The sequence below is a fragment of the Saccopteryx bilineata genome, chromosome 6 (assembly GCF_036850765.1).
Source record: "Saccopteryx bilineata isolate mSacBil1 chromosome 6, mSacBil1_pri_phased_curated, whole genome shotgun sequence".
In the NCBI taxonomy this organism is placed as follows: domain Eukaryota; kingdom Metazoa; phylum Chordata; class Mammalia; order Chiroptera; family Emballonuridae; genus Saccopteryx; species Saccopteryx bilineata.
In genome coordinates this window covers 6,630,471-6,643,471 of record NC_089495.1, presented here as the reverse complement: position 1 = coordinate 6,643,471, position 13,001 = coordinate 6,630,471, and the positions used below count along the sequence as shown (strand labels likewise).

At 44.2% G+C, this 13,001-nt stretch overlaps 1 protein-coding gene across 2 annotated transcripts in view; it reads left to right on the top strand.

The window, feature by feature from the left end:
- GPM6A (glycoprotein M6A) overlaps positions 1-13,001 on the top strand; it is a 239,699-nt gene that overhangs the window by 14,872 nt on the left and 211,826 nt on the right. Inside the window, exon 2 of one of the 2 annotated variants that reach the window (XM_066235982.1) lies at positions 6,790-6,865. The exons of the other annotated variant lie outside the window; for it this stretch is intronic. Coding sequence (XP_066092079.1) covers positions 6,811-6,865 — 55 coding nt within the window. The 5' untranslated portion in view covers positions 6,790-6,810. The remainder of the gene's footprint in view (positions 1-6,789; positions 6,866-13,001) is intronic. 2 annotated transcript variants of the gene reach the window in all.

The window sequence follows — 13,001 nt, the reverse complement described above, 5'->3', positions numbered from 1 at the left end:
TGGCAGATCAGGCCTTTCAGACATCTAGATCTATTTGTGAAACTGGAGTGATTATAACTGTGGCCTGATCCCTAAATAAAACAGAGATGAATGGATCCCAATAAAATGATGAGAAACAGATCCAGATGTCAAATGTCCTAAATGTATGATAGTAATGTATCTTAAATGCATCATTGTAAAACTATGCAGTAAAGGATGTTGGAAAAACAGGTTTGAATAGAGAAAGTGATTAATTTTCATTGTATTAAAAGGAATTATTTTACTACTTCACACATATACCTACCTCATTTCACACGTGAAACTAAATTCTTGATGGATCTAGTAAGAGGGGCCTAATAAGGAACTGTTAAAAAAATCTTAAAATGATAAAGAAAAATATGTGAAAGTATCTTGATGACCATGGCATAGGAAAGAGTTTTTAAAACATAGAGAAAAATGTAGTAAATAATGTAGTAATAATACAAGAAAAACTGACAAATTTGACCAAACTAGGATTTAAAGTGTCTTTATGAGAAAATAAAAACATTGAGAAATACAGGTCAGATGATAAAAGTATGTTTTAAAAAATAGATAAATAACTCTTTTATAAGTCATTTAAAAAAAAAGAATGATGACAATAGAAAAAAATGAATGGAATAAAAGAACAAGATTTTCATAGAAGAAGGAACTGTTGGCATCTCATGAACAAGTTAAGAAATGTTTTCATCTCTGGTAATGAGAAAATACCAAGTGTGTGTGTGTGTGTGCATGAGCGAGACACCGAGAGAGACAGAGATAGGAGAGATAACAAGAGAGGAGAGAAAGAGAGAGAGAGAGAGAGACAGATTGAGAAAAGAATAGAGAACCTGAATAACCCCGTATAAAATAAATTGCATTAGTAGTTGTAAAGCTTGCCACAGCGAAAACCTCAGGCACCAATGGCTTTACTGGTGCATTTGACCCCACCACCATTTAAGGGAAATACCATAGCAATTCTATTGCAAAACCTTCCACAAAAGACAACTGGAAAAACACTTCTCAACTAATTTTATGAAGCTAACATTACCCTGGTGCCGAAACCAAAGACCTCACAAGAAAATAATTCTGCAGATTAACAGATCTCATGACTATAGATACAAACATCCACAAGGGAATTTTAGCAAGTTGAATCTGTATAAATTATCCAATCCTTATAACTGTAAATGGTGAATTTTAGTGTATAACAAATAATATGCCAATAAAACAAAATCTGGGGCAGATATGATTAAATATTACCTTTGGTTAATTTTAAGCGGCGGATTATTTCTTTTTAGTTATATTATTTTTATGTTTCTTAAAAATACATGCAGTAAAAGTTATTTCGCCCGGTTTTTAACAGATTAAAGGGAATCTCCCCCAGCTACCTCGTTTTCCTATTCCTGTTCCGAGCCGTCTGTCATCTCATCGTCCTTAGATCACCCAACCTTCCTGTTTTCTCTTCTTCTGTTTCCTTCAGGTTCACTCAATGTAGGAAATCTTTTCAGTGTTAGACATGGGAGAGGAGAAGTGAGAATTTCTTAAGCAGCCTCTAATTAAAGCCCTTCAGTTTATTCACTCCTTAAGCATCAAATAATGTTTCACTTTACTTTGTATTAGAAATGGAATCCATTTTAAATGGCAAGGAATACTGAAGGGCAGGCATCAAGCCCCATGCCTGAGGAGCAGGCTCCCCCCACCCCCGTGTGAGAGAGCCCTAGGATCCCTGACTCCTGGGAAGCCACGTGTCCCTGCATCCTTTCAGAAGTCACATCCCTATCACTGTGGCCAACATAAATATTTTATGTTTCATTTCAAATTTGAAAAAAACTAATTTTCAACAACCTGTCCAAATGCCTGTTCTGATTTGACCCTGCACAATTTGGCAACATAATTATTTATCAGTCCATCAAACCAACTTCATGCTAACACAGAGGACTTTAGTTTATTTCCTAGGAAGTCCAGTTAATAGAAATCGAGCTTATGCATATGGAAGACAATAATAAGACGCGTCTCAGAAAGTGAGCAAAATAAGTTATCGTGGGTCTGGGGTTCAAATCCTACTGCCGTTATCGTCACAACAACCTTAGCAGTGGGAATAATCTGGCTGAGGCTTCCAAGTTTTTGGCTTCCAAGTTTTTTGTTTTTAATTTAATTTTAAGGTTCATTGTGTGGATTGATGATGTACGGAAGTTATTTCAACCAGTACCCAGGTTTAGCAGATGCTCAAAATTAGCTATTACAAATTTTATTATTGGGTGAAATAATATTACTGCTAAGTAGCGTTAGGACCAAAGGGTGATTGAGACGACACAGCGGTCAATAGAGTGGGACTAGAAAGGAGCAGTCTGTACCACCTCCAGAGGAGGAAGTGGAGGGCTATCTTAGCACTACTGTTACTGCTAGGAGTTATTACTGTATTATTCACAGAGATTTCTTAAAAGACACTAGTAAATGGTAGCTCATCAAAAGTAGCTTTTTTCATGCCCTGGACAGTTGGCTCAGCAGTAGAGCATCGGCCTGGCATGTGGAAGTCCTGGGTTCGATTCCCGGCCAAGGCACACAGGAGAAGCACCCATCTGCTTCTCCACCCCTCCCCCTCTCCTTCCTCTCTGTCTCTCTCTTCCCCTCCTGCAGCCAAAACTCCATTGGAGCGAAGTTGATCCAGGCGCTGAGGACGGCTCCATGGCCTTTGCCTTAGGTGCTAAAATGGCTCCTGTTGCAACGGAGCAATGCCCCAGAGGGGCCGAGCATTGTCCCCTGGTGGGCATGCTGGGTGGATCCCAGTCAGGCACATATGGGAGTCTGTCTGTCTGCTTCCCTGCTTCTAACTTCAGAAAAATACAAAAAAAAACAAAAGAAAAAGTGGCTTTATTTATGAAACTTTCATTTAGTGTCTTGAGAAAAATAGCATTTAAATATATTTTTTTGCATGTTCATAAAATTTGGATGAAAGACTTTTGAAGCAGAGACAGCAGCGAGGGGAGAAGCCTCGAGTGGGCACAGAAAGATTATGTAGTGTGCTCGGGAAGGCAGGGGGCAGAACCGGCGTGTTTAGGGATTCAGGGCTGCAGAGAAGTCCTGGGTCACGTTATTCCGCCTCTTGACTATCAAAGATCGCCTCTCAAGGAGGACGCCAAAGCCCTACTTTTATTTTGGTATTACTGTCAGTACCTCACCCAGATATTCAATTTGGCATTTACTCCTTACTTGTCAGCCTGTTATTGATCACCTCACTGTGAGGCTGCTCATATAGCAAGGAAAGAATTATTGATTTTCTCTCACTTTCCATACAAATATTGTGTTGTACAAATATAAGTTTTAAATCACAAGGCTTTTCTTTTGTGTGGGGGGCAGCTATTTCAAATAAGGTTAGTTTAGTGCTATTTTCAGATATTGGGAAGAATATGGTATATTTTCATTCACCAGGAATGTCTAGGTTCTTCTAATAGGTATGAAGAGTTAACAGTAAATTAAAGCCAGTATTTCAAGTTGTTATTAGAGCAATAAGACTTTTATTCTTAACCCAAGATATTGAAACAAATTTATAGTCATTGAAACTATTTTATAGTCATGTCATATTGATGAATTCTTTGATCTCAGATGTGATATCTTTGGACAAGAATTATTCAAGCTATTCTAAAATCTAATTCTTTGATTTACCTATTAATCATTTGTTCAAAGAATAAAATATTTTAGTATTTTGACATGATTTTAATGACAATATTAACATATTAGTCTATTAGTTTACAGAACATTTAGGTGATTTTAAAGGATCAGATAGGCCTGACCAGGCAGTGGCACAGTGGATAAAGCACTGGACTGGGACAAGGAGAACCCAGGTTTGAAACCCTGAGGTCATCAGCTTAAGCGCAGGCTCATCTGGTTTTAGCAAGGCTTACCAGCTTGAGCCCAAGGTCACTGGCTTGAGCAAGGGATCACTCGGTCTGCTGCAGCCCCCCCCTCCCGCCCCTGGTCAAGGCACATGTGAGAAAGCAATCAATGAACAACTAAGGTGCCACAACAAAGAATTGATACTTCTCATCTTTCTCCCTTCCTGTCTGTCCCTCTCTCTGTCTCTCTCTGTCTCTGTCACAAAAGAATAAAGAAATAAATAAAAATAAATAAAAAATTAAAAAGACCAGATAGTTTCCAGTGGCTTAATTATGTAAATGAATGAACCCTTGTTTATATCCAACCACATCAAGGAATGTAAGGTTTCATATTTGCTTTATTTTTCTAGGTTTATTCAATTCCAGTATTTTTTACTGTTTACAACCAGATACTTCTACTTATTGGTTATGCAATTTTTGTGGTTTACTTGAATTCCCTGAGTTTCAACTTCTGTGCAGGCAGTACTACCTTGTGGGGTCATAATGATGACGGGAAGAGTGGGTTCTCTGGGCCTGCCCTGGTCCCTGACACAGGGCAGGGTCTAATGAGTGAAGCCTGCTGTGGGACTGACATCCATCTGGGTGGCTCCTCCCCAGAGTGCAGCCTCTGGTTCCCTTATCTTCGGAGTGAGCTTTCAGCGAGTACCAGTCGTGGGTGCTGAATCTCAATGTTGCGCTGTAGCGTGTGATTTATTTAACAGTTGCCTTCAGTGAGCGGAAAGGGCCATTCTAACATATAAGAAACTGGTTTGAGAGACAGGATATTTAAACTATAGGTACAAGTGATGAATTAAAACCTGAGAAGGGATTAAAAACCTGGTGGGAAACATCAGTGTAGAGCACCCTAGGGTGATTTGTTGAGATTGGGTAAGACAAGTCTGAATTAGGAGTCTCAACCACTTAATTTTCAGATGCCAGCAGCATTTTTTTTTAAATTCGTAGCATAAAGGGCTCAAAGCAACAGTTACCATGGTTTTGGAAATAAAAATCTTCTATTTTTACTTCAATGAATGGATGAGAATATTTAAAAATTACCTAAGCCACTTTTAAATAAGAAGTATTGTGGTGCTTTTAATATAGTTTGTTTTCTAGATAAATTAAAGTGCTTTTTTTCTTTTTTATTAAATGAGAGGCTGGGAGGCAGAGATAGACTCCCGCATATGCCTAGACCAGGATCCACCCTGCAAGCCCCGACCAGGGGATGCTCTGCCTGGCAGGGCTGCAGTTCTGTCGCTCAGCAACCAAGCTATTTTAGTAGCTGAGGCAGAGGACATGGAGCCATCCTCAGCACCCAGGGCCAACTTTGCTGGAACCATTTGAGCCATGGCTGCGGGGAGGGAGAAAAGAGAAAGAGAGGGATAGAGGGGAGAGGGGTGGAGAAGCAGATGGTCACTTCTCCTGTGTGCCCTGACAGGGAATCAAACCCAGGACTTACACACACTGGGCTGATACTCTACCACTGAGCCAACTGGCCAGGGCCAATAAAGTACTTTTTAAATCTAAGACTCTGATTCTAATTACATTACTTTATCTCTGATTCATAAATCTTTTTCATTGAATCAAAGTAAATGTTAACCTATGATAGATTAAGTGATCAAATATTAAATTAACAAAATAAGAATGATTAATGTTTTAGTATATGTTCTAAGTGTTTATTTCTAAAGAGTTAGCTAGGAAGTGGCAGGAACGGAAACTCTAGAAGCAGTTATACGAGACCGAGAAGATTAGATCTTTGTTGTTCTGGTGGTTTGTCCGTTGGTTAAGTAATACTGGTTGTCTCACTAAGTAAATACTGACTGAGTGCCCACTATGGACCTACTATGTGTCAGGCACTCTGCTAGGCACTGGAAGTATCTCGATGGTGAAGGCAAGCAGGGTTATTGGTATCAGATATCCACAAACTAATGCTGGGGAAAAACAAGTGGGCAACTCCATGGTAGGCATGGGTAAATGACCAGATCCAGTAAATCAATAACCCCTATTACTCATTCAAGTTGGATTGAAGACAAATACTCTGGCAGATGGAGCTCAAAACGCCAGCTCTTGTGCCGTTGAGGGAGACATCCAAAGAACAGGACATTAGCAGGTCTCTGCGAGGGGGCTTGTTAGTGCTGCAGCTCCGAGCTGAGCAGACATGCCCAGCACGAGGGCGGTGGCCCCGCGGCCACCCCTCAGAGCCTGTCCCCAACCCCGTGTGGCGCAGAGCAGCAGAGGATGCCAGCAGGGGCCGTGCGGTCTAGCATGGATGCGGCTGCAGGCGGGGACGTGAGAGACGGGGACTTCAGGGGGGCCGGTGTGGTCTAGACTCGTTTCTGAATAAAGGAAGAGGGCTAGCAGAGATGTCAGCAGGGCCTCGGGTGCACGCCGAGAAAGTTCACTTTTATCCAGAGAGCAGCATGGAAGCCCCTGGGGTATTCCAGAGAGTGGACACGGTCACATGACTTTTCAGATGTCACCTAGAAAGCAGTGTGCGAGTGGATCTGAAAGGGACAAAACAGAATCAAGTTCTGGTTTTGTAACAGGCAGTGGAGGTGATGCGGAGTGATTGGGGCAGGGGGAGGGGCTGACAGTCCTGGATGGGTGGGGACACACCACCTTCCCCCCTGAGTCACGTCACTCAGTGCTCACTAGCGCCACCACCAGGGCGTGGCTGGTGGAGCGGAACCAGGTATTTCTAATGTTCTCTCAGAGGCTCTGTTCCAGAGAACGCTTCTTAATTCTTCTCACGGCAATTAACAGTCACAGTGTGGTTTGGGATTCAGGGAAAATTTCATTTATTCATTCCGTCCCAGGTTCTCATGAGCATGTATGATTGAGTTGAAGTGAGTTTAATTATTTAGTTGACCCTTTTAATTACCTCGGTTTGCCTGTGACAGTTGGTAAGCTTTCTGCACATTTTTAGGTTGATGACATCAAAGGACTCATGGCGACAGTCAGATGGGCCCCGACTGAACACCAACACACGCGGCAAAGCCAAGGTTTTTTAAGTTCTCAGAAGCTCACTTTGGGGTTAGATAAAAAGCTAAATCATTTCTGGGATCATACTGTATTTTTGAGGGAAAGCCTCTCCTCACTGTGTAAGCTTTGTTCAAGAGGACTGCTTTGGGTTGGAAGGACTAGAGTAGACACTGAATGCCTCACGGCTCCATCGTCATCATGTTATCTCATCCTTGGCCAGAGTGTGGAAGCTATTGTATCTTCAGAGTTAAGTCTCTTCATTTTCTCACGTCATTTATTTAACCATCCAGTTCCATGTTTTAGCATCTTTTTGAGAGGGGCATTAGCAGTTATGCACACATTTTGTCTTCATTGCATAGCCTTGTAGTGGTATCATTACTGGTCGGAGAAGATGGGTATGTGATCGTCCATTTTTTCCACTGGCAGTTAGTGCCCACCACTCACATGTGCCCAGTGCTGCTGATTGCCCTGTGGACCCAAGACGATGATATCTACTGATTTTAGTGGTGACTGCTCATGACAGATAATAGATATTAACAGACTCATTTCCTGTCACAGTGTAGAGAGGGGAGTGACTCATCCCCCCCCCCCCCCAGAGAGGAAACCGTAGATCAGGGCTTGAAGAATGGAGAAGAATGTGTCAGATCACAAAACGTAGGAATAAACCAAGTAGAAGTTTTAGCATTTGCAAAAACAAACAATACAAAACAAACCAGAAACAAGGAGAATGGAACTGACCTATATTTTTATTTTGTCCGGTATTAATAAGGAGCAGTCTCTCTAAATTTTAGATTATAGACGACCCGTGTAGACCCTGGAGCTACCAGAGTTGTAAATTATCCTCAGAGATCCTAGTCCTACAGCGCTGCCGGCACCGTGTGGAGCCTGAGGCCCAGCCCAGCAAAGTGAGTGGGCGGAGCGGGCATGGCAGCCCAGAGCCCCGGAGCAGGGGACCCTGCTCTCCTTACCTTCCCAGTGCTGCCCGGGGGCCGCCTCATTCTCATCTTTGATACCTCATCTTCTGTTTCTTAGACAAGGTTCTGACATCTTAGGCTAACCTAGGTGAGAACAGGGGTGTTGTCAGGGTGACAGGGGCCACAGCTCTGGGGAGAGAGATAGATGCTCAGCGTCCATCCTTGCTCAGACCCGCCCACGAAGGCTTGTGTTCCGAGGGGTGTCTGTGAACCACTGAGGGTGGGGACAGCCCCACAGCTCACGATGCTGGCTCTGTGGAGGCGTGGCGGTCTGTTCTGCATTGTTCTGTGCGGGCCAAGCATGTTCTGAAGGAAATACAATTACAGTGAGCACGGTTGTGCGTCTCACATCGGGGTTTCTAACCCATCAAGGAAGGCCGTGGGGAAATCTCACACTCATCTTTTCAATGAGCAGTGGGGTGGCAGAGGGATCTGTTCTGCCCAAGAAGTGTCCACATTCACGGCTGACCCCCGGCATGAGTCCAACACTCATCAAAGGTTTTCCATGTTCGTGCAGATGAAATCACCTTTGAGCAGGATATCTATGCATTTTCTGATTTTTTAAAAATTTTATTTATTTGTTTTTTTTTAGAGAGGAAAGAGAGAGGGAGAGAGAGAGACAGAGAGGGAGAGAGAGGAGAGACAGAGAGAGAGGAGGGGGGAGGAGCTGGAAGCATCAACTTCCATATGTGCCTTGACTAGGTAAGCCCAGGGTTTCAAACCGGCGACCTCAGCATTTCCAGGTCGACGCTTTACTCACTGCGCCACCACAGGTCAGGCCTCATTTTCTGATTTTTTTTTTAACACGAAGGTACACTGGAGTATTGTATTATTTTAAAACCTTTCCAGCGCAAGAAAAACTAAAAGTTCTAGTGCTGTTAGTAAGCTGCATTCTGCTACAAGTGTAAAAACATTGGGCTGCTTATACATTTCAGAGCTAAGCAGGAGTCCTTTGTCTGAACTGGAGAACCGAGGTTGTGCGGAGAGTCCGAATGCGGAGGGCAGGGCAGACTGAATAGCAGCGCCCCGGGGAATTCGGTCACTCACACTGCACAGGACTCTCTGCCGACCAGGACTACCCATCAAGTAGAGAACCCTATACTCCGCGGCCGGCTGGCCGGGGCCGAGTGGCGGCCAAGGCAAGGACTGTCCCACTGCCTGAAGTCTCCGAGCCAGCTCCTTCTCCAAGATGTCACTTTTATCTCCAGGTGTTTCCTTCTGAAACCCAAAAGGCTACAAATTTAATTCAATTGTGGCCATTTCCTCTTGGTGGTTTCAATACCATCACTAGCCTATGTTCCTTTTCTGGAATAAAAAAATACACGGAATACATTATTTCAAAAACGTGACTGTCAAATGAAAGAACACGTGGAGACTTGCACGCGGCTCTGTCCCCTGTGCCCTCTGTCTGGTGCCACCACATGGATTCTCTCTGGGTGTGGTCCTCCTGCTGGTGGATCCCGCTCTGTCCCCTGTGCCCTCTGTCTGGTGCCACCACGCGGCTTCTCCCCGGGTGTGGTCCTCCTGCTGGTGGACCCCGCTCTGTCCCCTGTGCCCTCTGGTGCCACCACGCGGCTTCTCCCAGGTGTGGTCCTCCTGCTGGTGGATCCCGCTCTGTCCCCTGTGCCCTCTGGTGCCACCACGCGGCTTCTCCCCGGGTGTGGTCCTGCTGCTGGTGGCCGCACTCTGTTCCCTGTGCCCTCTGTCTGGTGCCACCACGCGGCTTCTCCCCGGGTGTGGTCCTCCTGCTGGTGGATCCCGCTCTGTCCCCTGTGCCCTCTGTCTGGTGCCACCACGCAGCTTCTCCCCGGGTGTGGTCCTCCTGCTGGTGGATCCTGCTCTGTTTCCTCCCAGGAAAGGGGACTACAGGGGACTTGGGAAGAACTATAAAGTAATAAAGGCAGAGAGGGGACAGTTTGGGGGAGAAGAATTATGGGATGCCATTCTTTAGGAAGGTGTTTGATTCGGTTTTATATGGAAATGATGAATAAAAAAGTGTTCACACACTAATTAGGCATATGAAACTCCTATTTATCTCCGGTGTGAGCCCAGCTTTGATAGGCAGCCTGGCTCAGAAGGCAGGCTTGCTGGGTTTCGATGAGTGCCACCCTGAAGGAATGCACAGGCTCCTTCAAGTGGCCATGTGCTGTTGAGGCTGATAAAGCCAGCTCTCACCCCAGTGCCGCCTTCAGGAGGCAGAGGTTCTGGGACCCGGGCAGCCAGGGAGGGCTACGCAGTCCACAGATCGCACCCGAGTGGCTAAGATGTTGGGACTAGAGAAAAGCTAAGCATGTTCTCTGTTATCAAACCAGGCTGAAGACAATGCCCGAAGGGGGTTGGTGCTGAGGACAGGCAGGCTGGTCCTAGCCGGTGGACCCTTTCTGGGGTCGGCACCCTTCACTCCCCTAACTGAGGCTGTGTTGTGTCTGTGACTTCCCCTGCCATCCCCAGGAGTGTCTGTGCTGGTTGCCTGCAGGAAGTCACTGCAGGCACTGGCTGGCTTCCGGTCTTGCCGCCTGACTCTTCCACTGGATCGAGATGGGCTGTGGATACCAGTGGCACTTGGTGAGCACAGTGGACCCGACATTCAGAAGACTCAGTCTTCCAGCAGCTTACAGACTGGAACGGAATGGGCGACAAAGGACATGAAATCTTGTTTTCCTTATAGTTGCCATTCCTGCCTTGTAATGCGGCCTCTCCTTTCAGCACAAGGAAGTTCCCGGTGGCTTTGAAGATAAGGCTTTCTCAGATTCCTTTCTCTCTTCTCCCTGTGTCACTAGGGAGGGTATAAAGCGCCACAGCCCTGCATACTGGACACTTCAAGTCTCATTTGAACATGGGAATAAGCTTCAGATGAATGTGTATTTTTCTTTTAAAGAGAGAAAGGACCGTGTCCAACTCCTTTGGTTCATATCTCTTATAGCTCATGATCTATGAAACATGTGTTAGTGGATACATGGGTGGACGCATGAACGTGCATGCACATGCACACACACGCGTGTATACACACACACACACGCCAAGAGCTATGTGACAGAGCCCATTGTTACGGTTCACTAGTACTTTTTCCTCATTTTCCCTGATTTCTTTATCTGTTTTCCCATTGAGGTTCTTGATGTTTAGTCTGAAGACTGAGGAGCATGGGACAGCTTCCTGGCCCACGTGTGTCACTGCAGCGGGGGTGTGACCCCCCCCACACTTCGGGCTCCTTCTCTGTTATAAAGCACAGGGCTCGTGTGTTTTTGTAAAAGCCAGAAAAGCAGATTTCCGGTGGAAACAAACTTGTTTGTTGAGAGGTGGCAAATCAGTTTATTTTCCAGAGGATTTGCCAAATATTTTTTTTGATAGGAAAAGTTTGCTTTGATGTAAAAGAAAAAAAGAGAGAGAAGGGAAGGATACAGTGGGATATGTCAGTGGCATTGCGTTTCAAAGAACAATAGTAATATCTGAAAGCTGCTGCTGAATGGGCCTTGAACACAAAAATAATTTAATGGCTTTATTTTTCATGTTTAACGATTACTCATCTTCAACAAAGCCGTGGTGTGCTGGTCTGTGGTACTCATCTTAAAATAGACTTTTTTAAGAGAAGTTTTAGATTTACCGAAAATCTGAGCAGAAATTACATGGAATCCCCTGCGTACCCCTCACCTGAACACCCAGTTTCTGGAAGGATTAACATTTTGCATGAGTGTAGTGCATCTGTTGCAGTTGATGAATCACTACTGGTATGTTATTACTACCAATGCCCGTAGTTTACATTAGAGTTCATTCTTGTATGGTACATTCCTTGGGTCTTGTCAAAGGTACGGCATGTCTCTGCTATTATATCATACAGGATAGTTTCACAGGGTGAGAACCCATGTGCCCTATCTGTTCATCCCTTCTGTGACCCCCACCCCGGTCCCTGGTGACCACTGGGGCTTCCACATTCACCCCGTTTGCCTATATGCTTAGAAGGTCTACATGCTTGCATATTAAACAGTGTGTGTGTGTCAAATTGCATTCCTTGCTTTGATCCCTAATATGGAAAGGTAGCTACATCTTGCAATTAATGATCATTTGTCCCTCCCCAACTCGAACAACTTTGTAAATGTCACGCAAATGTTGTACATTATAATGTGACAATGTTTGGGAATTAGAGATGGCCCCATGGAATTTCAGAATTTGAAGGAATCCTTGAAGTCGTTTGGTTTTGTTGTTGTTTTTCCGCATTGCACATACCAAACCTATACAAGGGAAGTGTCTTATTTAGGTTGAAAAAGCTAGTGCTGTATGTGCCATGGCTTATACTAAGGCCATTAAAATGTGACTTTCAGTCTTGGTCCTAACAGACTTAGGTCATTTTGTTCTTATTCACTAGGTGAGGCAACTATGGTTCAGTGGAATTAAGAGTGATGACCTTGAGACCCTCAACAATTTTAAAGCAATATCTGACTCTTCACAGAATGGCCCAATTCTGTGCCTAGAAGTCTATTCTAGTTTTAAAACATTTACGTTTGCTTATATTCAAATTATTGAAAAACTCACCTCAAGTTTGGCAACTTTGTTACAGAAAAAAGAAAGTTTAGTAAGAACATTCTGGTGCCAACCTGGGTGACTAAATAACAGGTTATTTAAGAAAATAGGCCAGGATGATTTTGAGTCACAAAGTAGAATATTTTGCAGTGATTTCATGGTGCTCAGGAGAGATGCTGTTTAGTGCCTGGAAACACGGTCAAGTTACTGGACCTCTTGGTGCCTCAGTTCTCTCTTCTGTAAAATGGGATGCGGATATGGGTCACAGTCTGTCTCGCAGTGTTATAATGGGGTTAAACAGGTTAAACGTGTGCATTGCTGAGCACAGCGTCTGGCAGTAGTTTCCTAATTAATTTTACTTATTATAATCAAAAAATGCAAAGAATCAGACTCTCAAGGTTGGCCTTGTTTTGCCTCTTTTCCATTTAAAATCCTTCTAAAACTATCCTGGACGAACGGTTGGCTGTATTTATGTAAGCTCTGAAATGGTTCCTTTCATTCTACTCATTTTGTATGGATGTGGGGTAGAGGTTGACACAGAAGTATGTGCCATGAGTTTGGATAATTGACTCTTTGGCACACAGAATGGCAGAGACTAGTCGTACAATTCAGTTGCTCATAATCATCTCATCAGGGGTGACCGGACCAGCACAAGGCCCAGTCGCCC